Below are 27,080 nucleotides of genomic sequence, written 5' to 3' on the forward strand. Positions count from 1 at the left end.
TGTGCGGTTGAGTAACTCCTCATTCCGATTAAGTTGACAAACACGACGAGACGACTGGGCTTTCCTGATGGATACTGATCCTGCCACGACCCATCCTAATTCCGTTTCCGCTAACGTTACGTTGTCGATGCCGAGCTTCAATCGGCCGTTTTGACTATGTCGAAAACAATTCGTTTCCGATGATCATGTTTATTTCACCAGGTGAAGAAAATAGAGGATCAGCAAATCTTAGTCCGGATGGAATTGGCCAGTATCGGGTGTCTATCTCTAGAACCGGTAGACTCGACGTTACTCGAGGGACGACAAGAAAATCCAACGGTGACGTGGCGAAGGAATTAACACAGGACTGGAGCCGTGTTTCTAACTGGTACTTCACTCGTGTTTCCATGCTGTTCAAGCCGCTGATAGGAAAATCCACAGCAATCATTTTTAACTGAAGCTTGCTGGCCAGCTTCTCGGTTATGATATTGCTGTCGGATCCGGAATCCAGTAGAGCGCGACATTTGACAATCGTATTGCCTTCCCGCTACTAATACTTGTGCCGTCGAGAGAACTACTTGCTGTTTAGCACCATGGACATTAGCACAAAGAGTGGTTGCATTGCTGCGCGGCTCTGGGGTCTTCTTTTGTGCTTGCTCCTCCGATTCCGCTGAACGCTCTTCGTTATCTTCTTCATTGCTTGGATTCGCATCTCGACGGGGCTCGTTGTAGTGAAGCAAGCTGTGATGCTTGCGACCGCACCCTTTAACCTTGCAGCCTTGCTCCGACGGACAGTTGATGACGCGATGTCTGGACTTGAGACAGTTAAAGCACAGTGTTGCTTTAGTTACAACTGTTTTTCGCTCATGTAGGGGCATACCTTGGAATTTCGGACAACGATAAATCGAGTGCTCTGCTTTGCAGCATGGACATATTTCCTTTGCAACTTGTACGAATGAGTTAGATGGCACGTGCAGCTTCTGATTTACTGGTTGTCGCTTCACTGGACCTGATACTCCCGTATGCACTGGGGCTGTTGTAACCGATTAGTGCGCTGAAGTACACGTCCGCGTTCGCGCAAGAACTCCATGAATTCATCAAATTCAGGAAGATTGCCACTACCCAACTTTGTTTCCCATTGCTCTTGGGTCTCCTTATCCAGTTTTTGTATAGGATGTTGACTAGTATGAGCTCCGCCAATCCTTCGATGGGGAACCCATGTCCGTGCAATGCATCTGTATGTTTTACACACACCTCAACGAGCTTCGATAGGGACTTACCACGGTTATCCTTTGTGATTTTCGGGCAATCCATAATGGCGTCGATGTGGGTGTCCATAATCAGGCGTTTGTCTTCATAGGCATCCTCCAAAATCTTCCAGGCGGAGGCATAATCACTGTTGTTAACAACTTCCTGGTCGATTTTATCTTTCGCATCGCCGGTTAGCGAGTTTCGAAGATGCAAGATCTTCATGGCATCAGTTTCGTTTATGTACCGGGCCATGATACTCTGGAACAAGCTTTTGAAGCTATACCAGTTGTCAAGAGTCCCATTAAAGGTTGGAAACGGAGCCTGTAGGTGAGGAACTGGAGCCTGCACATACACCGGTGCCACCTGGGCCTGTTGTGGGAGTGGCGCAACCGGAACATTCTGGAGCTCTTGGACTTTCAGCTGTTGCACTTGGTCAATCCGCGTCTGTAGCTTGACGTAGATTTCGTTATGCAGCTCTTCGAAGTTGGAATATTCGACACGCAGCTCATTCCGCTGTTCCCTCGGCAGAAGGCTGACCATTTCGGAATACACTTTTTCGAACTCATCTGATGCCCGGCGTAAAGTCTCTACGTGAAGCTTAAGCAGATGAACGCTGATACCTTCTTCTTGCAGCGCAGCATTCATTCGCAGCAACTTCTCGGTTAGAAGTGCCTGCTGATCGGATAAAATCTCCAAGCTTTGGGCCATTCTGCGCTTTGTATTCAGCGCCTGCTGTGCTTGTTTCTGTTGGGCTATAGTTGGAAATTGTTGACCCTCCTCGTCTTCTCTGCTATGGGATCCTGTAAGCGCGTCCAGAATATTTCTACGTTGAACGCTACTTAACGGTCTACGAGGGGTTTCACTGTCACTCATTGAATTCTTTTGCCTCTTCGTTGGCCACAATTCCACACACGATTCGAACACACTGCTTCCTTGGATTGTTCGCACGCCAAAATGGCGTCGATTTTACACTCGCGAATAAGAAATCGCTCAACACAAATTCCAAAATGGCGACCCAAACCTTCGTTCCATGGGTAGGGCGGGTACAATATATTCTCGGATTGTTCACACGCCAAAATGGTGACTATTTTGCATACGCGACGTTGAAATCGACCGACACTATTTTTTCCAAGATGGCGTTCCAATCCCTCGTGCCACGGGCACGACTGATACACTTTTTCTCGAACTGTTCACTCGCCAAAATGGCGTCTATTTTGCACACGCGACGTTGATACCACTCGAAACTGTTTTTACAAAATGGCGACCGCCCAATCTCGTGCCACGGACACGTTTGGTACAATCCACTTTTATAACTGCTCTCTGCCAAGATGGCAATTTCCGGCTTTATTGTGCCACGGGCACACCGGCTTGGTGGCGAAGCACCACCAACGCGTTGTTTGGCCTTACGCTGAAATTAGTACACGGTACTAATCACACGACTCGCGAACGCCGGAAACCACGAAAACCGTCCGATGATCCGGGAGAACGGACCAAAAAATGTCCACCGATAGCTCAGACAGGGAAATTCGGCCGGTAATTCGGATGGTTCGGCGTTTTGAAATGGCTCACGAAAAACACTTCCGATTTGCTTAAGGTTTGCTTTATTACTCAATTTGAATTGGTACAGTGTTGCTGGTAATGATTAAAAAAAATGTAATTTTACACAACAAAAAAAAAGATGAAAGTAACAAATTAAAATTAACCCAACGTTTTACCGTTCACATTTCAATACCAGCTGTTACCACCACAAGCGAGAAAGACAATAAAGTGCAAAATGATAGTGAATACTGTCCAATTTCGCTTTCCGCCTACCGCTTCACGCCCGACGTGGGTTGAGATTGCCAAATTTGTGCAGCAATTGAATGCAGATGTATCGTAGATGGAAACAGTTTAAAAAACAGCGATGGATCGATCGCTGTTCATAAAGTTCGTTTCGCAAGATGCTATGCAGGACGCATTGGGGAAGAACATTGAACCTAGGAAGTTTTGGTATTCCAGTGGAAACTCACTAGAGGTAAGCATGACGTTGGCCGGTCGCAATATTCAATACATTCGAGTATTTGGCCTACCGCCGGAATTACTGGATAATGATCTGAAGGTGCATCTTGAGCAGTACGGATAAGTTGAACGCATGGCTCGTGAAAAGTTGCCACCAGGCTTGGGTCTAGACCATATGATCACCGGCGGGAGGGGAATATACATCGATGTGGAGAAGGAAATCCCTCCGTCGATTGAAATTTTAGATTGGAAAGGAAGATTTTTTTATCAAGACCTGCGAAACAAGTGCTTCATGTGTAGGATGGAAGGCCATAAAAAAGAATCGTGTCCAGAGTGGAAAAAGAATAGCCAGAAGGAACAGCAAGCTAGGCAAAAGCAAGATGGACACAGGAAAACCTACTCAGGGGTCGGTGTTGATAAAGCAGCATCCGGACAATCGTCAGCGATTACTAAAGGCTCAAACGGATGTTATTTATACTGACCTCTCTGCAGCTTTCGATAAGATTAATCACTCATTAGCCATTGCAAAACTGGACCGATTCGGAGTCAGCGGCAGTCTTTTGAACTGGTTTCATTCATATCTTTCTGACCGCTATCTGACCGTACCTCTAAAAGTTTTCATGCACCATCCGGTATACCACAAGGGAGTCATCTAGGACCACTGATCTTCCTGATCTTTTTCAACGATGTACACATCGTTATCAAATGTTCTCGGTTGTATTACGCAGATGACCTTAAAATCTTTTTGGAAATACATAGTATCGCCGATTGTCAGCTCTTACAACGTCAACTAGATCGCTTCGTGGATTGGTGCTAACCGAATGGTGGTAAACCCGGCCAAGTGTTCTGTCATAACGTTTTCACGAAAAAACAGCCCATCATTTGCAACTACAGCCTTCTTGGTACAGAAATAGAGCGAGTGAGCCATATGAAGGACCTCGGCATGATCCTAGACTCGCAACTAGTATTCAAGCAACACATCTCATTCATCGTCGACAAAGCATCCAGAACTATGAGATTCATCTTCAGAGTTGCGAAGAATTTCACCGACATATACTATTGCTCCCTGGTGTGCTCGACTCTAGAGTACTGTTCTGTTGTCTGGAGTCCGTCTTACAACAACGGTGCGAAGAGAATCGAATCTGTTCAACGCCATTTCCTTCGATTCGCGCTTCGTAGACTAGCTTGGCTGGATCCGTTTCGCCTACCGAGTTACGAAAGCCGATGTCAGTTGATCAACCTGGAGCTACTTCGCTCAAGGAAAGATGTCGCCAAAGCCATTATGATCGCCGATACCCTGCAGAGACGAATCGACTGTGGAGCTATGTTAGAACAAATAGACCTGAACGTCCAGCCACGCATGCTCCGTAACAGCCATATGTTGAGGCTGTTCTTTCGTCGTACAAATTATGGCATGCATGGAGCTATATGTGGCCTACAGTTTGTCTTCAACAGAGTCGCATCACTCTTAGATTTCCACGCCACACGGAGCATGTTACGCCGAAGATTTTCATCGTTCTTCGCAGACATAAACAGACGAAGACAATGACTATGCTTGTTTAAATGTTTTATACCTATTTTGTATTACCCCTTGACACCATCTTTTAATGTTCACTTTTTTTCAAATACTCTACATCATTGGGGCAAAGGGGATCGAATTATCTGCTCTAGCGGGAGGACGCATTTTTTTTCGCTCCCGTCATTTTCAAATTTTTAATTATTTTGTTTTCTGAATTTAAAATGATGTTTTTTCTTGAACAAAGAACCACTACGATTCTGCAAAGCAAAACACGACCAGAAAACTCTTCAATGTCTATGCCTAAACAGCGCCGAAATTGTCGGAATCAACAAAAAAAGCAACTAAGAACCAACAACACCTAAGGAATCCTTACCGGCGTTGCGCCTAGGCAGCACGAGAAGAACTTGATAAAAAGCGTAAAGGACCGGATGTGCGAGTCGCCCTCGCCAATGTAGCCAGCCAGCCTAGGAAGCAATGTTTAGTGTTAAGGGTTACACGTGTCTGTGCAGGAGAGAGCTGGAACAGGCATGCACTAGTCGGAACCTGGAACGAGCACTAGAAGAGAAGATTGGGAGATTATCCACCGACAAAAGCATCAACTGGATTTCGGTGAGTGCTTTCCAACTTATCTCTATTTCTATTCTCACAATGTTATCAGCCATATACTGTGAAAGTGATCTGAACCAACTACCTTCATGGGAAAAGAAGTGATCTTCATTCATTGAAGCTGTTGGTTTCAGGCACTGTTAGAATTATTGTCATATAAATAAAGTTGCATAGATGTTAAATTTGATAAGGTTTACCCGCCATCTCATCACTTAGTAATTTCGCTATAACTCGGTAGGCACTTAAACACATGCAGCTCAGTATTCATTTGGAGCTTCAATAGATATGAACTGAGAAGGGTTCGGCTTGGTTCAGAGATTTTATTTTTTGTTGAAACAACTTGAACCTGGCCACCGTAACAATGTTTTCCTGGATTTCCGAAATTAAATCACGTCATTCTTCTATACCTGTAATCACTGTAATGTAGTTTTTTGCTTACATTGAAAAACATTTTGAATCATGATTCTAAGATTTCATTTAAACCTGGCGTGTCCTTCATTTTAGTTTTATTTTTAACATTTTCGTGAATTTAACCGAATGGTTCCAGTAGAACCAAAGAAGTTTGTAGGGAGTCCTTAGCATCGTATGCGGTACAAAGATCCTGCAGGTCGCCGTTATCATCGTAACCTAGTTGCAGAATCGGACGAGGAATTGATTAAAGTTTCTTCTGCGTAGTTTTTCGTCAGTTTTCTTCGACTAGTGTACCGCCGAAGTATCATTGCAATTTTCTGGTCGATGGAGAATGTTTCGTAGTTTGTGGTGAAAAACACCTTTGAATCATTCCTCTTTCTCTTCAATAAACCTGACAGATAAAGGAAAATCGGCTTTCTTGATGATTTTTTCTTCCGTTTCTTCATTTCCACTCCTCATTCACTTTTCGCGAAAATTTGTGGTAAGCAATTTCAATATGATATAATGTGTTTTGACGGGAAAAATTAAAAAATAAACGCTTCCAAGCACGGAAAATATGGAGATGTTGTAAGTAAAAATTTGGAATAATTTTATCGTCTTATAAGTTTTCGCTTGGTTTTCATCACTTTTGTTTCTTTTTCTTTGTCTCGTTCCAGAGAGCGAGTAATGGCGCTTAAACCTAGGCCTATATGTACTGTACACTGATGTACATAAGTATTCGTAATGCTTTCATAGTAATCTATCTGAATTTATGCGAATACTTTTGCCCATCAGTGTATAAGCCAGGGCACTACACGCACAGCTGAAAGTATGCTCTTTTGGGCAGAAATACACTCTTTTCCGGGAGAATGGGACTACCCACAAAAGGAGTAAAATTTGACGCATAAAAAGAATAAGTTTTACACACTTTCCTGTTTTTATGCATAAATGTTATTCATATGTGAATATAAGATAGTCATAATTATGCATAATATTTATTCCTTTTTGTGTGTAGTCCCATTCTCCCACGAAAGAGCGTACTTTGAAGTCATAATTAAATACTTTATAGTCAAAAGAGCATACTTCAAAGTCTTTTGTGTGTAATTTTTTTTAGCAGTGTAGGCTAAAACTGTGTCCCATCCCAAGACGTCGAGGACCCATGGAGTGTACATTAATCTTCTTAGCAAAGTCACTCCCAACGATTCGTCAATCATCTTTCCCCCTGAATGTGAAACGGTTGGTACGGCTGTCCCCGTTTCTTCCTTTCGTAGATTCAAAACTCTTCGTTGATCATGTTATTTATTACTAAATAATCTGATTGCCGGGGAGTTATGGATTTTCTCCCAAATTCAAGCCTGCACGGTGGGCCTGGCCGTTTTAATACTTGTGTCATATTTATGATATGCTGCAAATATTAATGCAGACAAGAAAATGCTCGGGAATACAACCGACATTTCCAGGATGCTTTTCAATACTGGCTGTGCATGTGCTAAGACAAGACAAGATACTCTACATCATTGGGGCCAAATGTAGCCTGTTGATGCAACAACAATAAAGATAAAGATAAAGGGAAACGGAGTCATCGAAGTTCCTGAGGATGATGTGGTTGAGGTAGACACCGAGATAGGTGCAAGTGAACCAACGGAAACATTTTCCATTCCCGATTCTATGGTAGAACGGGAAAGACAATGAGCTTTAAAAATAAGACTGATCGCATCTGGTTCGTGAAGAAAGCAGTACTGAGCTACACAGACCACGTTAAAAAATTGAAAGCGAAACATGAAAAAAGACAACTGCAATCAACGATTCATAGACGGGAGCATTCATTTACGGTCGAATCGGGACCCATAGACCGGTCACCACCGAAGAAGACTTCACGAAGAAATCATTCAGAAACATCTTCTGAATAAAGTTTATTGTAAATATTATTTCTTTGATTCTCGGCTCTGTAGGGTTTTGGAAATGGCGCGCTGAAATGGCGGAATGGCGCTACAGGCAGTGAAAGTCAAGGCAGCGGAGGAGATGACTACGTCAGTTCAGCGGACGATGGAAGCCAACCAGCCCCCACCTTGAGAGAAGTTAAGGATGCCATCCAACAGCTAAAGACCAATAAATCAGCTGGTAAGGATGGTATCGGAGCTGAGCTCATCAAGATGGGCCCGGAAAAGCTAGCCACTTGCCTGCACAAATTGATAGTCAGAATCTGGAAAACTGAACAGCTACCGGAGGAGTGTAAGGAAGGGGTTATATGCCCCATCTACAAGAAAGGCGACAAGCTGGAGTGTGAGAACTTTAGATCGATCACCATCCTTAATGCCGCCTACAAAGTGATATCCAAGATCATCTTCCGTCGTCTGTCACCAATAGTGAACGAGTTCGCGGGAAGTTATCAAGCCGGCTTCGTTGACGTCCGCTCGACAACGGACCAGCAAATCCTTCAAAAATGCCGTGAATACCAGATCCCAACGCATCATCTGTTCGTTGATTTCAAGGCGGCATACGACAGTATAGACCGCGTAGAGCTATGGAAAATTATGGACGAGAACAGCTTCCCTGGGAAGCTTACCAGACTGATCAAAGCAACGGTGGATGGTGTGCAAAACTGTGTGAAGATTTCGGGCGAACACTCCAGTTCGTTCGAATCGCGCCGGGGACTAAAACAAGGTGATGGACTTTCGTACCTATTGTTCAACATTGCGCTAGAAGGTGTCATGCGGAGAGCCGGGTGTAACAGCCGGGGTACGATTTTCAACAGATCAGTCAATTTATTTGTTTCGCGGATGACATGGACATTGTCGGCCGAACATTTGCAAAGGTGGCAGAACTGTACAGTGTACACCCGCCTGAAACGTGAAGCAACAAAAGTTGGGCTGGTGGTGAATGCGTCAAAGACAAAGTACATGCTTGTGGGCGGAACCGAGCGCGACAGGGCCCGCCTGGGAAGCAGTGTTACGATAGATGGGGATACCTTCGAGGTGGTCGAGGAATTCGTCTACCTCGGATCCTTGCTAACGGCTGACAACAACGTTAGTCGTGAAATACGAAGGCGCATCATCTGTGGAAGTCGGGCCTACTACGGGCTCCAGAAGAAACTGCGGTCGAACAAGATTCGCCACCGCACCAAATGTGTCATGTACAAGACGTTAATAAGACCGGTTGTCCTCTACGGACATGAAACATAGACAATGCTCGAGGAGGACTTGCAAGCACTCGGAGTATTCGAAAGACGGGTGTTTAGGACCATCTTTGGTGGTGTGCAAGAAGACGGTGTGTGGCGGCGAAGAATGAACCACGAGCTCGCCCAACTCTACGGCGAACCCAGTATCCAGAAGGTAGCTAAAGCCGGAAGGGTACGATGGGCAGGACATGTTGCAAGAATGCCGGACTGCAACCCTGCAGAGATGGTGCTCGCTTCCGATCCGGCAGGTACGAGACGGCGTGGAGCGCAGCGAGCGAGATGGGCAGACCAGGTGCAAAACGACTTGGCGAGCATGGAGCGTATCCGAGGATGGAGAGATGCGGCCTCGAACCGTGTATTGTGGCGTCAAATTGTTGACTCAGTGTTATCTGTTTAGATGTAGACTAAATAAATGAAAAACGAAATGAAAGGGTTTTCTTATTAAACAACTGAGCCTTAAAATAAACACAATGGTAAAAAAATATTACTCAGGGTCCATATATCACGTGGACAGGTTTTGGTCAATTTTTGATACCCTCCTCCCCCCAGTGTGGACATTCGCTCATATAAATTTCCAAAAATGTATATTGGCCGTGGACATTCGCCATTCCCCCTCCCCCTCAACTATCCACGTGGTATATGAACAGTCTATTAATTAACTTAAATTAGAGAATAATAAAGTATGCAAGATACCATCGTGCCATAACTCCATCTTGACCAATAAAGAAGACCAAAGTTTCCAGTACCAAATGAAAATTTGTGGCAGCGAAATTGTCCAGACCCGACAAATTTCTTTTCGCCTAAAACCGATTTATTCTCTGATTAGTTCTCGAGTTATGCAGAAATTTCTGTTTCATTTGTATGGGAGTCTCGCTTTCCAGTATAGAGAAGGGTTTCTAACCACCAAAGAAACATATGAACCGGTGCTAACGAAAGTGGTACATGTTACATTGAGTAAATTTTTCAGGAGACGCATTTTCCCAAAAACATCGAATAATAAATTCATATTTTCAACTTTTGCAACTAAAATGTACCAACATGTTATGACTAATGTGCCTGAAGATAGTAGTAAAAAATAAGCGAATTTCATGACAAATTTCAAGTTTATTAGAACAAATTGCACATGTACCACTATTAATGGGAACAAAAGGAAACAGAAACCGAAAAACGTTGACAGTAAAAGTGGTACATGTACATTTTTAAAATCATTCTAAACGGCAGTAAACTATTTTAAAATTCAAAAGAGGATTAATATCTGTTGTGAAAACAGTCATGTTGCTAAATTTTCTTTTAAATAAGCTGATTTTAGTGAGTGGAACTGTACATGTACCACTTTTTCTGGCAACGAAATGGCCATTGTGATATATACCAGAAAATAAAATATGCATACCTCGAGATTTAGTTGCCAAAAATCACTTTTTCGTTATTCCCTTACTAGATCTTTGCAAATAGAATCCGTTGGTGTAAAAAACCCAAAATTGACAAAAATGGTTTATGTACCACTTTCGCTGGCACCGGTTCATATCTCGCGCTATGTTTCACAGGGGCGTAACTGTATTGATCGATTTCTCTTCGTAGATGTTTTCTTTTTATTATTGTACCGAATTGCGCTGGTTTGTCGATGATTTAATGGTTTGGTGTGTTAAAGGATGATTGTATCTTGCACCAGAATCAATAATCACGGTTGTAGCTTTTGAAACAATTAAACAAAATATAAAATCGATTAAGAGAAATCGATCAATACAGTTACGTCCCTATGAAACTAAGCGTGAGATATCTTTTCTTTCAAAACCTCCACATGCCAGATTTGGTTCCATTTACTTGGTGAATTCTTGAGTTATGAAGAAATTGGTATTTCATTTGCGAGCCCCCCTTTCCAGAAGAAGGGGGGTGTCGAACTACCACAGAAACATATCTTCCCTTCGAAAACCGCCACATGCCAGATTTGGTTTCATTTGCTTGATTAATTCTTGAGTTATGAAGAAAATGATGTATCATTTGTATGGGAACCCCCTTTTCAAAGCTGGGAGGGGTCTCGAACCATCATATGAATCTTCTCCAGCTCCAAAAACCTCTGCATACTAATTTTCACACCGATCGATTCAGTAGTTTCCGAGTCTATAAGGATCAGACAGACAAATTCATATTTATGTACATATAAGAAGAAGCAAAAGAAGATATCTCATAGGAATAAAAAAGTCCTTCTGGTATGGTCCGTTAAATAAAATAAATATATTTCATAATAACTACTAACATTACAATCGGGCGTTTACACATTCATTCCCATCGATTTCTGCAATGGTGTTGGAAACTTACTTCGAAAATAAAACGCCGAAGGCAGCTACAGATCACATCATTTTGGAAATGACTACTCTAGGAAGCTTCATGGTGTCACTATCTTAATATTTCATAACCACATTCTCTCCTTGTGCATTAATACCACCCGGAGGAGACCGTTCATTCGAGATTTGTTTTTTTTTTCTAATATTTTGACTTATTTGTAACTATATTACTTGATGATCCTTTGTAGGGAACCGAAAGTAAAACAAAAAACTGTTCTGCTACAATACCAATGGCGCTGCCTTCGATTTTACTGTATAAAAATTGGTATTTCTGCTATTGTAATATGCTAACACTACTTCAATGGTTAATATTGTTGCTTGTTTGCGAATATATTGTAATGCGTGGTACTATGTGTAAGTCATAATTTGCTACGTGGATCGTGGTATTAATTTCTCGCATTGCCGCTCAATCGAATATCTCTGCGATATTGCAACGCATTTGATGACCTATCAGAATACTACAGTTTTGTATTCAAATTTTTGTTCTATATTTTTGTGTTCTAGTGCTAATTTGGTATACTTGATTAATTGTACAGTATGGTTTGTATCATTTGGTATATGGTTTCACTATGATACGGTAACGGTTTGCTTTCACTAGCAAGAGATTCTATTCTGGTTTTGGTTCTAGAAGATGGGGAATACTGTTTTTATCGGTAACCATACGATGAACCGGAGACATCATGTTTTGGTGATGATCTTGTTGTTGCTGCTGCTGTTGCTGTTGTTGCTGCTGTTGTATAGCTGCCGCGTGATCTTGTGCCATTCGTTCGGCATTTTGTATGAACCTTTCTGCCAAATTTCTAGTTTCATGATCAGTAGAGCGTTCATGCTGAAGAATTCGATCCATTTCTAAACGATCACGATCGTGTAATTCGTGGATAAGGCGAGCACCACCCCCTTGACTAATAATTCCGTCAGTCATGTGGACGCTTCCGGTACCAGAGTTGATTATCATCCGGTTGGGAGCTATTCCGTGATCCTGGCTAGAGCTGGTCATACTTGGTGATAAATTATGGCTATTGCTGATATCCGGGGAAGAAATGTGAGATACGGATGATATCGTTTCGGTCATATGAAGCTCTGGTACATATCTGAAAACATGGGATAAACATAATAAGAATTGAAAAGACATCCGATGCAAAGATCCGGCATTGTTACACTGTGGGATCCTAGATGAAAACATACATCATCACTAGATTTAAGCTATCAAGATTATTTTTTTAGCGCTGTAAAAATACTAGGGTAACCGTACCCTTAGTTGAGGTAGCACCAATAGTGGAGGTAGTGGGGTTTTAATGAGATTTATCATATTTATACACATTGGCGTAACTACCTCCGATGCCTAGGGGGGGCTATAGCCCCTTTATATTTCTTCTCGAAGTTGACCCTCTTTTTGAAAATTCTCGAACATTTTAACATCTCATCAAGTTATCAGCGGTAATGTGACAAATGCAGTCCAACCACTTAAGGCAATTGCGGATCCATCACACTCATTCACAATTCACAGTCTATGTTTAATTGCGCTCGACTAGCGTCAGGCAGTGGACATATTTGCATACTTCATAAATATTCTATCTATCTCAAATGAAAAAAAGTAGTGCAACTTTCCATGGATTCCGCCGAGAATCTTCCAAGAATTCTGATGAGAATCCTTTAGTGATGCTGACTGGAATGTTCCAGGGACTCCGACAAGAATCTCTAGATATTTATTTCGATATGAATCCTTCAAGAATACCGATGGGAGCCTCCAGGGATCATGAAGGGAATCCACCAGAGATTTCGGAGGGAATGTTTCAGGAATTCCAACGGAAAAATTTCAAGGATTCCGACGAGAATGTACCAGGGATCCTTCACCCTCCAGGAATTTCGACGGGAATATTTCCGGAATTTGAAGGGGAATATTCCAGGGATTTCGTCGAAAACCCTCCAGGAATTCCAATATGATGGCTCCAGGTATTTCATGAGCAATGTTCCAGGGATGAAGACGCATACCGTCGAAGGATTCCGAAGTAATCCGTCGAAGGACTTCGAAGCAAATCGTTGAGCGACTCCGAATTAATCCTTCAGTTATTTCGAAAAGAATCCTCCAGCGATCCCGAAGGGAATCCTCCAAGGATGTTGAAGCATATCGTTGAGGGATTCCGATGCAAATCATCAAAAGATTTTGAAGCAAATCGTCGAATGGTTCCAAAACAAATTCGTTAAGGGATTCTAAATAAAATCTATGAGAAATTCTGAAGCAAACCGTCGAAAACGAAACGTCGAATGATTCTGAAGCAATTCTTCGCGGGATTCCGAAGCTAATCGTCAGCCGGATTCCTTATCGTCTAGAGATCCCAACGCAGATCAATTGCAAAACGTCGAGAGACTCCGAATTAAATCTTCAAAGGATTACGAAGCAAATCGCCGAAGGATTCTGATTTGTCAAGCAATTCCTAAACCAATCTTACAACGAATCTGGAGATATTCCGGAGCAAATCAACGAGAGATTCTAAAGCAAATCCTCCATGGATTTTAAAGGGTATTTTTCACAGATTCCCAAGGGTATTGCTTAACAATACTGGAAAGAATCCAGTAGTTCTTCTGGATTACGATTGGAATACTTCGATGAATCCGAAAAGAATTCTTTAGAGATTGAAGTGAGAATTCTTCTCGGATTCTGATGAGAATCCATCTCGGATGCTGATGGGAATCTTTCTCAGAATTCAGAAACAAGCTAATTTTTCTTCCACTCATTTCATTAAGTATGATAGAGTGAATATGAGAGATAACTCTTCAGTCTTCAAACTTTTTCGGTATTTCATTATGAAACTGATATCACTGCTAACTAACTTATCAAATCCTAGGGGGGCTAATTTTTTTCTTGGGAGGGCTAAGCCCCCCCTAGCCCCCCCCCCCTTATTTACGCCAATGTTTATACACTTTACGATAGTTTCAGTTGATGCGTGATGCTTTAAATATCCTGTTAAATGCAACTTATCTTAAGATTTCGCTTGAAAAACTATTGAAAACAATGATTTTCCTTAACCAAATTGACTCCCTTGCACCTATAGTGGTGCAACTGTACCAATAGTGGCGAATCTCATAAGAAACCAATGGATAGTACTCCTTTGGGAACCAAAATTAATTTTTACCGCCACTATATGAACTGTGTATAAATAGTGGTGCAAGCAATATTTGGAAATTGTTTATGTTAAATGACATCTATCTCATTTTTGTTAGCAAATTTATTAGTTTATCTATTGACTAAGATATTAAAGCTGTAAATATTCCATAATTATCAATTTTTAAAAAATATTTTCTTTTGTGGATCTACTAATACCTCCACTATTGGTACCGCTACCCTACAACACTGAAAAATCGATGTTTTACTATAACTTTAATCGAGGCCGCATCGTGCTTTCATTCTGTGCCTTTTGTAGGGTCATGGGTTCGAGTCCCATCGAAGGGAAAGTGGTTACCTCCAATAACATTTTCCAAATCATTATCTTATCACATAACGTACATATTTCACATATGAGTTTTCATAACATTGTAAATTAACGTCCAAGTCGGGTGGTTTAATCCCCGGAAATAGGCAATTACCTTTGATTGAACTCTAACGTTGACATTATTTCTTCTCCTATCGAACTGAGCAATCAGTTCGAAATAATTAATGACGAACTTGAGAAAATCGAATCTACCTCTAGCCCAGGTGATTCGATTCATGCGAAGAAACAACGGATTCCGCCAATTGTGGTATCTGTTGCCGAGTTTTCTGGCTTTTGTAATGAAATCTTGAGTAACCTTCAGGGGATCAAGGTTTCATTTCAGATTGCTAGGAAGCGTGACTGCCGCGTTTTGCCGGGATCCTTTGACGATTGCGTCTTCCTCAGTATTTGTATTTGTTTTTTATTCATTGGACTGTGTTGTCTCCATGAAATTCTTAAATCTAATGGTGGTCAAACAATGAAAACATTAAAGACGGCCCAGCAAGCGGCAGCGAAATCTGGATGTAGAGATGTTGAAATCAAATTCATCGGACACTTCGTTGAAGCGATGGATCATGGCGACAATGGAACTGTTTGCAGCATAGTTAGTAGCTTGTGGCTCCTAGTGTAGCAGCGCTCGCGCTCGAAGCGTCCGGACATGTGCGTACTGCGTATAAACTGATCCTCGACAGCAACTCAGAACCATCGTATTCAGATGATAAAAGCTTGGCAATGAAAACACACTGAGCCACATTCCTCCACTTGGCTAGAGTATCCAACCCGAGTAGACGACAGCGATCAGCGTAAGCAGGTAAGTTCAACGGGTCATTCCATGGAAGGTGGCGCAAAGCATATCTGACGAATCTTCTTTGGACAGCTTTGAACCGGTCACTCCACACAGCCTGGTAGGGATTCCAAACAACAGATGCAAACTCTAGTATTGAGCGTACCAGAGAGCAGTACAGTGCTTTGAAACACATCGGATCTTGGAATTCATTGGAGATTTTAAACATGAACCCAAGCTGGCGATTGGCTCTATCGATGGTATTTGAGAAGTGGCGACTATAGGTAAGCTTTTCATCCAAAACAACTCCCAGGTCTTTAACATGATCAACCCGTTGAAGTTGAGAACCAGCAATACTGTAGTCAAACTGGATGAAATTAGTCGTTCGTTGGAAACTTATGACACAGCACTTCGGAATGCTCAAAACCATCATATTCCGAGTACACCAGTCATGGAAAATTTTGAGAAGGTTCTGTACCTCATAGCCGTCAGTGAGGTCTCGGACAACTACATACATTTTAAGGTCATCGGCAAACAACAGCAGCATACCTCCACGTTACAGTATAAGGGTTACATCGTTTATGAAAAGCGAGAATTGCAATGGTCTAAGGGTGCTACCTTGTGGAACTCCAGAAAGGTTCGAGAAACAGTCGGATGAATTGTTTCCAAAACTGACCGACATTTGACGTAAAACCAGATATGATCTGAGCCATGTTAGGTGCATAAAGCAAATGAACAGCCCATTTTATCTAGTTTTGCAAGCAGCAAGTCATGACAAACTTTGTCGAAGGCAGATTTGAGATCGGTGTAAACGGCATCTATTTGGAATTTTTTACACGTGTTCTCCATGCAAAACGAAGTAAATCTGGTAAAATTCGTTTCCACAGAGCGGCCGGGAAATAAACCATGCTGATAGGGGCTAATCTAATTTTTGCAGGAAGCGAACATTCTATCGTTCATCAGCGACTCGAACACTTTCTACTCCATTCCGAGTGATGTAATGCCACGGTAGTTTCTCACATCACTTTTGTCGCCTTTCTTGAAAACTGGGAACATAGTAGAGCATTTCCACTGCACAGGAAATTTACTCTGCTGAAGTGATAGGTTGAATAGTAGTGGAACAGCTAGAATATCAGAACATTTCTTCAGCACGGGCAATGGAAGAACGCTAGGTTCAGGAGAAAAGGATGATTTGGTCTGACGTATCGCTGATCAAACCATTTGAACGTCTATATCAAAGACATCCACATCCACTACATTACTAGGTACTCCACTCACAGCTCTATCAGTGTCATCCTGAGAAGGCGAATAGCTCGATAATACACTTGAGAAGTGTTTATCGAAAAGGCTGCCTTTCTCCTTAGTATTCAGAGCAATGTCGTTATCGAGAAAAACACTTGATGGCAGTCCAGTTTCCTTCCTTTTAGAATTCACGAAAGACCAGAACTTCTTAGGGTGTCGTCGGAGTTTTTATTGCGTGAGATGAACATAATGTTTGTAACGACGTTTATTATACCGCCGATAATCATTGCTGGCAATGTTGAAGTTCCGTTTAGTGAAGGCGCACCGTCGATAGGTATAAGCGCGAAGAGCTCTAGCGCGCACTGTTTTCAGGTTGCGTTATAGAGCATTAGTCCACGGTGGTTTCCTAGGAGGCTTTCGCTTCGGTACAGTGGCTGAAACGCAGTTACGTAGCAGATAGTTGAAGCGGTATACAGCTGATTCGATGTCCAGGCGGTCTAAAACATTCCAGTCAATACGGGACAAGCATTGTCGGAGCTGTTGAAAATCGGTTTTGCGAAAATTTAGTCGGTCGTCACTCACAGGTCCATCGAAACGTAGGTTAAATCCCTTGTCAATTGATATATCCAACGCAGGATGATAGTTGTCAAGTGGCACAACGTAAGAAGCGGCATAAACTCTTCACGACGACAAAACTGAGCGATTGTTCAAAAACGTCTTGAAAGGTCTCCCCAGTGATGATAAATCACTGGATGAGATTAAAATTGAAATTTCTCAATTACTTGGATTTTCGCCAGTCCAAGAGACGATTCCAATAAATTTAAGTGCGCAAATTGTGGAGGGCAATCATAAATCCAATTTCTGGGAATGCCCTTCACGCAAAAAAGTTGAATTCCCGTGCAAAATTGATGACGGGAAATTCAAATCGGTTCCCAGATTCGACGGGTAGAAATTTTACAAACGCTCAAAATTCGAAACCAGTTACCGGTCGAGCAATTCTCGCTTAACTTTTCAAAAGGACCTAAGTAACATTTTTTTCATGAATTAATTTGAATACAGCAATCAATAGCTTTCATGATGTTCTGTTGATTGCGCTATTCAAAATAATTCATGAAAAAAAATGTTACTCAGGTCCTTTTGAAAAGTTAAGCGAGAATTCATACCCACCACAATTCACGAACAAATAGGGTAAGGGTAAGGAAGATGAATTTTTCAACTTCCTAACAGTTCATAATGTGCATATTGCCATTATAACTGAAACATATTTAAAACCAGGTCTCTGGATTAAAAGATATCCAAATTATTTTATCTACAGAAATGATCGTCTTGGCAGCGCCTATGGTGGGGTCGCCATTGTCATTAATAGACATATCAAACATAAATTATTTACATATATATCTTTAGATTGTTGATTTTTTTCGGTGAAAAACGACACACACAATTCCCGTTTTTAATAACGTTTTGGCTTACTCCATTCAGCCATCATCAGATATTGAAAATTATTTTCTTCGTTCGAAACCAAAGTTTTTGAAACCTTGGGAGTTTCTGTTGAAACAAATTTTGGACAACTTTCCTTCATTGCAGCCTATGTGCCTTTTCAATGCAATGGGCAGCATGGAAGAATGCTCAAAGCAATTCCAACGGCAAAATTTTATTTGAAGATTTTTTTGCGGGATATTATACTATTCAATATCCCAATGGCCCAACTTGTTTTTCATACACTCGAAATCCTAGGGAGTCAGATTTTGACGACTATCTGGAGAGAGCGGAAAACTTCTTTGAGTTAAGCGAGATCGAGGATGATACGTTCAAACGAAAGCTGATCGTGAGAAGTTGAAATCATATTTCAGTCCCAAGAAAAACTAGCTCAATCGGTTGAGTTTTTCAAACGAAACCAGAAGGAGCGGATTTTGCGGTAGAGCTACAAGCACTTTCCAAACATTGTGTATTCGGAGAATTTCTCGACAAGGCGCTCAAAGACAAGTTTATAGCTGTTGTAGGCCAGCTATATATATATCCTGTGCCAAAATACAGGGGGAGCTATTAAACAGTGAGGATGACACTATGTTCGACAAAGCAGTTTCCAAGGCCAAAAATCTGGAGCAGAGTGAAGAAGATCTAGTGAAAATGAAAACGAAGCAGGAGTACACTAACCAGATCAACGCAGGTCAGTACATGAGGAAGAGCCGCTCGAAGACACCTGGTCAAAAAGTGCAATCAGCCAGAAAGCCCAGCGAGGCGGTCCAACTCTAGGAAGAAGACGAATAATCAAGGAAGGAAGGATATCAAATGTTATGGCTGCGGTAGGAGAGGACACTTCGTAAGGAGTTGTTGGGGAAAGCGAAACATGAATGGATTGGCTGCCATAGAGAACGATGCCGATCTTGGTGAGACAGAAAGCGATGACGAACTGAACCACGTGGCGAACCATCCACTGTTCAAAAAGTTGTGACTAAACAAACGGTAAGTGGTTTTAATTTTGAGATCGACACAGGTGCAACTTATACGGTTATGAGCAAATATGACTATATTGAGAACTTTTCCGATTTGCGACTTCGAAGAAGTGAGGTTAAATTGAAAGTGATTTCTGGTAAACTGCTTGCTATCGCTGGATCGATTTAAGTTGAGGTTAGAAAAATGGAGGATCGATCAATTGTTTTGTCGTTAATTATCGATGATGGTGAGAGATTCGGTCCTCTAATGGGGCGAGATTGGTTAAATGTGTTGTATCCCAGGTGGCGTAGTTTTTTCGTCCACGAGTATGTAGATAGTGCTTATAAGAACGAATCGGTGAGTGACCATAACTGCGAACGTGAGAGAAATAAATTACTCGCTGTGTTGAATACAAAATTTCGGGATCTTTTTACGGATAGCTTACAGTGGAAGGCTTTGAAGCGAGTATTCGGTTGGTCAACTGCAGAAACACAAGGTGAAGGTCAACTTGAGAAAGAGTGAATTTATATTGGAAGAAATAGGGTATTTGGGACATACGGTATTCAGGGTGGCCACTGAAATACGATTTTCGAATTCCCGGTTTTTTTCCCGCTTTTCCCGATGAATTTTGTCAATTTTTCCCGGTTTTTATTCAACTTAAAAAAAATGGGGTAAGAATTTTTGATCTTTAACAACCTTTAACTAGGTGTTTTATTTTCGAAGCAACTAATAATTTGTACCTTTGAAATAGTTGCTTGAATTACCAACAACGTGTTATGCAAAATGCTTTAATCAACAGTCACACTGAAATTGTGCCCTTCGTGGCCATGTAGGTAGTGTCAACCGGCATTTAATCAACATGGTCATGGTAATACCAAAATTACAATGATTTGATTCTTTTCTTAGTGGCAGAACTTTGGTAAATATTTTTTCTTGGATGCAAAACCTTCGACAAAACCAAAATAGGGACAATGTATAGCCAACATATTTTCATGATCAGCTCTTGGTTTTATCTTATTCAGACTATTAACAGAAAGAATAATTTCTTAAGTAACTGATGAAGCTTTTCAAATTATGTATCGCAAAATTTTGTGAGAAAAGACTGAATTCTCTCTAATAAAATAAATATAATTAAATAGATGTTTTTAACTTAGAGAACTTAGTAATGAAGTAAGGATAGCAGTGTTTAACCGCATCATAGTTTATTGGTTTACTTAAAATCCACAAAATTATAAAACAATAATATGATATTTGTTTCCGATCAAGATCATTATTTGGTTTGGCCAAATCGCACCAAAGGCCAATGAAAAATTACCCATATTCCTGCACACATTTTCGTGTAGCAGAATTGATCACAAATCGTATCGGATATCCATCTAACTGAGTATATCCAACAATAAATGTACGAATGAATTGTCCTGAACTATTTTTGGTTTTTATTCTACGAACAAAATATCAGTCTTAAGTCAGTCAAAAATGCACTTTGTGCGGTTTCGCTGAATCCCAACCATTTTGTTTTCTAAAATAGATTTAAGCATATTTTGGGCAATCAAAACATTCGATTCGTAATTTAATCAATAAATTTTAAGAATTTTGTTTTCTTCTTCCAGTTTTCTACCCATCTGAATAAAGAATTTCGAATTTAACTTGACGAAAATTTGTTTTTCCCGGTACAGGTCCCAAATTCCCGGTTTTTCCCGCTTTTTTTCCCGGTGACTTCAATTTCCCGTCTTTTTCCCGCTTTTCCCGTTTTCCCGGTTCGGTGGCCACCCTGGGTATTGGAAAAAGGACTCAGTCCCTCGGACGCAAAAGTAAAGGCAATTGTCGATGCTCCTCAACCGAAAGATGTCACTCAGTTAAAATCGTGTTTGGGAATGATTAATTATTATTCAAAGTTCGTTCCAAACCTATCTGTAAAGTTGAGTTCACTCTATGCGCTATTGAAGAAAAACGTTCGCTTTGAATGGAGCGGACAGTGTGAAGAGGTTTTCAAGAATTGTAAACAGCTATTACCAAGCCACAATCTGCTGGAGTTGTATAATCCCGTGTTACCCATTGTAATTATTTGTGATGCAAGTTCAAATGGAGTTGGCGCAGTGTTGAGCCACAAAGTAGGTGCGGTGGAGAAACCTGTTTTCTACGTTTCACGTACACTTTCGGCATCGGAAAAGAATTATCCGAACCTTCACCGAGAAGCGCTTGCGGTAGTATTCGGATTAACAAAGTTTTTCAAATACATTTATGGAAAAAGATTCACCGTTGTTACAGATAACAAGCCATTCGCAAGAATCTTTAATTTCAAGAAGGATATTCCGTCGTTGGGCCCTCCTTAGCCGTGCGGTAAGACGCGCGGCTACAAAGCAAGACCATGCTGAGGGTGGCTGGGTTCGATTCCCGGTGCCGGTCTAGACAATTTTCGGATTGGAAATTGTCACGACTTCCCTGGGCATAAAAGTATCGTCATGTTAGCCTCATGATATACGAATGCACAAATGGTAACCTGGCTTAGAAACCTCGCAGTTAATAACTGTGGAAGTGCTTAATGAACACTAAGCTGCGAAGCGGCTCTGTCCCAATGTAATGCCAATAAGAAGAAGATTCCGTCGTTGACGGTTGCTATGTTGCAAAAGTATGTCCACATGGTGTCAATTTTTGAGTTTGAAATTGAGTATCGTCCGGGTTCGGAAGTCTCTAACGCTGATGCATTAAGCAGGTTGCCGATTCAGGGGAGACGGGGGTAGACGATGTCGCTGACATTCGTTGGATGTGTGACGAAACAGAAACTATTGATCTGGGATTGATTGGTCAAACTACTCAGGATGATCCGAGAATGAGAGAACTTTATATATGTGTGATAGACGGATGGAACGAGAGTAATGTCCCGGTGGATTTGAAAATTTACTTTTCGAATCAAAACTGTTGTCGTTGTATAGGAACTGTGTAATGTATTCCGAGAGAGTAATAGTTCCCCGTGGTTGTCGAAAACGTACCTTAGAGTTGTTGCATGGATGCCATATTGGTATTATTCGCATGAAACAAGCAGCTCGGAGGTTTGTATTTTGGCAGGGCTTCGATAGAGACATCGAAGATTTCGTTAGGCAGTGTGAGGTATGCAGCAGTATGGAGCGTTCCGTGAAGAAAAACTTCTCTGAATGGAAAAAGGCTCTTCGTCCATTTGGAAGGATTCATTTGGACTTTTTTCACTTAGCCGGGAAGACATTTCTAATATTAATTAATGCCTATTCCATTAATAGTACTACCACTTTCTACATTGATATTAATGGAGCGGTTAGATTGGCTAGTAGGCATCAGTTAAAACATAGACTAATACCAGCGGACGAATACATATATCCAAAAGTTGATAGAGATACGAGAGCTACAATGAAAGCTCCCAGTAAATAAGGATTAGTGAGAAGTGGTAGTGTAGATTCTCCGAGAAGAACTCCGGAGAAAGCCAAAGTAGTTCGCAGGAGCAAAAGAGTAGGGGGTGATTCAAATATGACATCCACTACTTTTTGGGATTTCTAGACCCCCTCCCCCCCCCTCTGTCCCGCTTTTTTGTATACCTAGTACATGTACTGTCACAAAATCTTAGACCCCCTCCCCCCCTAAAACATGTGACATCATTTTTGAACGACCCCTAGGGAAAAAAAACCAAAGAGATTGTACCGTGATGTGCCCTAATTTCGCGCGCGCCCTAACTTCGCGCATTATAAAATCATTTATTTTTTTGAATTTTTAGGTACCAGTCAAAATTGAAAAATCTGGAGGATTACAAAATATCATTGTTGTTGAATGTTTTTCACGAAAGAATTTGAAAAACAAACTTGGTTTAGTACACCAAATAAAATTATTTCAATTTGGTCCTCCTATCGACCGCCATATTTGCTTGTGCTTAGCACAGAGACGAAGAACATGACCCAAGTAAACAAATGATTTTACTGTACAAAACTGGCTACTTTTTGGAAATATTTGTATCCATTATGCTCTGTTGGATATGTTTATTCGTTATTACTATTGAAAAGTGTAAAATTTATTAATATTGTGTTTATTTAGACTTTCGCTTTGTGAGCGAAATTAGGTATATGAGAGTAATTATGGTGCCTAATTTCGTTTACTGTTGTTGCGTAGTTTCATTTGCAACATTCTAATGAAACAAAAGCAATATAATACACAGGACAGTTTTACACTGAATAGAACCCAGTTGAAGTTCATTCCCATACGCTGTTTATCTAATTTTCAGGCGGATAACCACCGACATCGACTAATGTTGATTTGGAAAATCTTATAGATCAGTGCCTGCAATAGCTACCAAATCCGATGTGTAAAATGATGCTAAAATGTGCGATGTGTAAAATGATGCTAAACTTAAGCTAAAACTACAGCAGCTTTTTCGATAATGTATATAATATTGAAGATGTCTTGAATAAAACACATATTTGAAGATGTCCTATGTAAGAGATAGCGGAATTTAAGACTTTCTTTCATGACGTCTCGAAAATTTAAACTTTTTTTATACACCAGCTAAACATTGCTCATACAATGCCTTTTTTCTTAAAATATGGTTTATATTTCAAAAGCAAACGATATTTTAGGAATTATGACTTGTGTCAACTAAAATGCATAAAGTAAACTCTAAGCAAAGCTCCAGGGTCGAAATATAGGCACATACCATTTCGACTAAAGAATGGGTCACTGACGGCTGTCTGATACCGTTATCTGCATATTTTGAACAATGGATGCATGCTTCTATTGGTTAATTGATTATATTTCATCAAACCAATAACAATATTCAATTTCAAACATGAGCGAAGTTAGGAACACTTTTGCGCGAAATTAAGAACTATCCTATTTTCTTGCGCGAAATAAGGAGCATACAACGGTTTCGGATTCATACTCCATTTTTTTTAAATAGCAGCAAAATTTGCAAGTAACATTTTTTTGAGAACCTAGAATCCTTCTACTACGTGATGCAGTAGCAAATGTTTCCAAATGGCCACTACATGTTTTTAATGAACGTTTTAACTTGGTCAGATCTTAAGTGCGCGAAATTAGGGTACTTCACGGTAAGTTGTATAAGTTGATCATTGTAAATCTCCAACACTGAAGTAAAGCAGGGAAGTGTTAAATAGAGATAGTCAATACCCCTCTATAATGAATTTATAGCTCTCTTGAAAAAGCATTGGTTTAAAGCTGTATTGAAAATAAACTGTATTTCCCGTTAGAGAGTATAAAATAAATTGTAATGATCTGGAGGTGAGCCAGCAAAGGGCTGAAAGCCTCCTTAATAAAGATACAAAAAAAATTTAATGAGAGATTCATTCTCTTTTCCTAATTGACCGTCGTGAATAAGTGTAAAGTAACAATTTGAATGCATTGCAGCAGTTTTTGAAAAAAACATTGTTTTTTGATTTTGAATATTTTCATTCCAAGGGGGTACCCTAGGGAAAAAGAGGTAAAGAAACATTTTTTTTCTTAATAGCTCCGGAACGCAATGGCCGATTGGAACAATTTTCAATAGCGAAAAAATAGGAAGGATTCCGCTTCGAATGCAATCTATTGCAAGAAAATCGGATAAGGCTAAGTACAAAAAAGTGTGTCTCACATTTTGTTGTACACACACATACATACATACATACACACATACAGACATCACCTCAATTCGTCGAGCTGAGCCGATTAGTATATAACACTATGAGTCTCCGAGTCTTCTATCAAAAGCTCGGATTTGGAGTGAACCTATAGCCTTTGCGTATACTTAGTATAAGCGAAAGGCAAAAATCATTAAGCATCTTGCACTCACCTGAAGTTGCATGGTTGTACTGTTGCATTGTTGAATTCTCGCGATTGGGAAGCAATTTGGCCTGCATTGTGATCTCCCGTATCCTGTCCCGCATTACTGGCTCCCATATCCGAAGCTCCAATCTGAGGCGAAGGAATTTCTCCAATCGCAACGCTGTTGATAGTGGCACTGACACTGCTGGCGTTGATTCTGTTCTCCCGGTGTACGCGATTGTTATGCCTTATGAGATAACTGTCCCGGATGAAGGTTCGGCCACAGAGCCTACACTCGAAGTTCTGTCCGGCTGAATGGGTGCGTATGTGGATTGCAAACTGAGATTTGCTGGTGAAGGTCATAGAACAGCGATCACAATTTAGCGGCTTTTCCGAAACGTGAGACCAGCTGTGTACAATTTACAGGGTTATAGAAACGAACAAATATGGACATTTTATATGTACTAACCGATGTGCTGTGACATAACTTTTAACCGCAAATGTTTTATTGCATATATCACATGCATACGGTCGTTCACCTATGAAAATAAGTAGGATATTTTAAAAGTAGCTAAATATAAAAAGTTATGCTATATATAATGAGTAAACGAATTTATTTTTAATTTTAAGGAATGACAGAATAATATCAAGGGGTCTCTATGACCTTCAATTAGATGCGCCTGCTATAAAGACCAGATCATAATGTGTCGGGGGATATTTAAATACCAACGTAATATATTCCGAGCTACGATTCTACAATGGATTCAATCCGCAGAAGTTGTAGTATACTCTTCTTACTCACGCAATTACACTACTGAATGGTACCCTCCCAAAATTTTGTCGACTAACACCAATTGAGGAAAAGAAGGAGATTATCGAAGTTTTGATGTAATTAATCTTGAGCAATGTACTTATATGGACAAATGGAGTTGCTCAGGATCAATTGTATTTTACACCGATGGTTCAAAGTAGAGGATTGGAGAAGAGAAACGCGGATAGAAATTATAACTCTGCCAACACTGCATTCAATGGTTTATGTAGATAAAATCTCACAATCCGCTATTTAATGTTTCCACATGACATAACAATAGAATCCAATAAACAATGCAATTTCATTTTATAATCTATAAATGACTTGCAAACTAATGTAAAATTCATTCAAATTGGATAATTAAAAACCGGCATAAAACCGAATTTAGCCGTTTTCAGTATTTGAGCCAACCTTTTGGCTGCTTGACAGGTCTCCTGCTCGATTGGCTGCTGTTTTTGACGGTTCGATTGGCGGCACATACCTATTCGCGTTTCTCTTATCCAGGCCTCTAGTTCAAAGCTGAACAAGTTGAATCAAGTTGGTTGGAGCAGGCGTGGGTAGCCCTGGGATAAAAATTCCGATTTCTCTGGCAAGTGGTCAACTGTTTTTCGAGCTGAAGTTCAGGCTATTCTTGAATGTTCTAATTTATGCTTACGCCGCAATTACACACATTCAATTATTTGCATAAAGTGAACCCACAGACAAACAGACATAACACTCGACAAATTTTCATCGTTCACTGATTTACTGGTCAATTCAAATAATCATTAGTTGGCCAATCGATCACTCGTGGCGCGCGCATCGTTTTTGCTCGAGTTTGACGTTTGCTCACTACCGCCATCTGGTTCGTGATTTGCCCAACTAACTGAAATCACCAGATGTCGTTAGTGTTTGAACGACGATGAATTTGATGAGTAAATGTTCAATGTGTTATGTTTGTTTGTCTGTGGTGAACCTGTATTGGGTTCCTGGTCATTGTGGCATTGAAGACAACGAACAGGCTGATATGCTAGCAAGACGTTACTCTCGACAATCTATAGGTCCCGAGACATTTAGTGATATATCGTCGTTCTTGTAGTAGCCAGATAGGGAAGCCCAGAGAGTCTAATGAAGATTTGAAGATCTGAGCTACTGTGTTTCTTTAGAAGCATAAATTGTAAATAAAGCAGAAGCAGTTATCTGCATGTGGACCGAACTAGACGTGTTTTGTCTACATAATGTCTTGCACTAACTCTCAACAGCCTCAACACACCTCCATTAGCGTGCATCACCTAAATTCTCCAGATGTTATAGTTTTCTCTC

At 40.8% G+C, this 27,080-nt stretch overlaps 1 protein-coding gene across 4 annotated transcripts in view; it reads right to left on the reverse strand.

Annotated features, from left to right (window-relative positions):
• Positions 1-11,129: 11,129 nt before the first annotated feature.
• The window catches only part of LOC134227768 (zinc finger protein 12-like), a 69,081-nt gene continuing 53,130 nt past the window's right edge, over positions 11,130-27,080 (reverse strand). For all 4 annotated transcript variants that reach the window (XM_062709444.1, XM_062709445.1, XM_062709443.1 and 1 more), the window contains 3 exons: positions 25,437-25,506; positions 24,996-25,376; positions 11,130-12,354 (listed from right to left, as the gene is read on the reverse strand). In XM_062709444.1, coding sequence (XP_062565428.1) covers positions 11,871-12,354; positions 24,996-25,376; positions 25,437-25,506 — 935 coding nt within the window. In that variant the 3' untranslated portion in view covers positions 11,130-11,870. The remainder of the gene's footprint in view (positions 12,355-24,995; positions 25,377-25,436; positions 25,507-27,080) is intronic.

Source organism: Armigeres subalbatus, chromosome 3 (genome assembly GCF_024139115.2).
Source record: "Armigeres subalbatus isolate Guangzhou_Male chromosome 3, GZ_Asu_2, whole genome shotgun sequence".
Classification (NCBI taxonomy): domain Eukaryota; kingdom Metazoa; phylum Arthropoda; class Insecta; order Diptera; family Culicidae; genus Armigeres; species Armigeres subalbatus.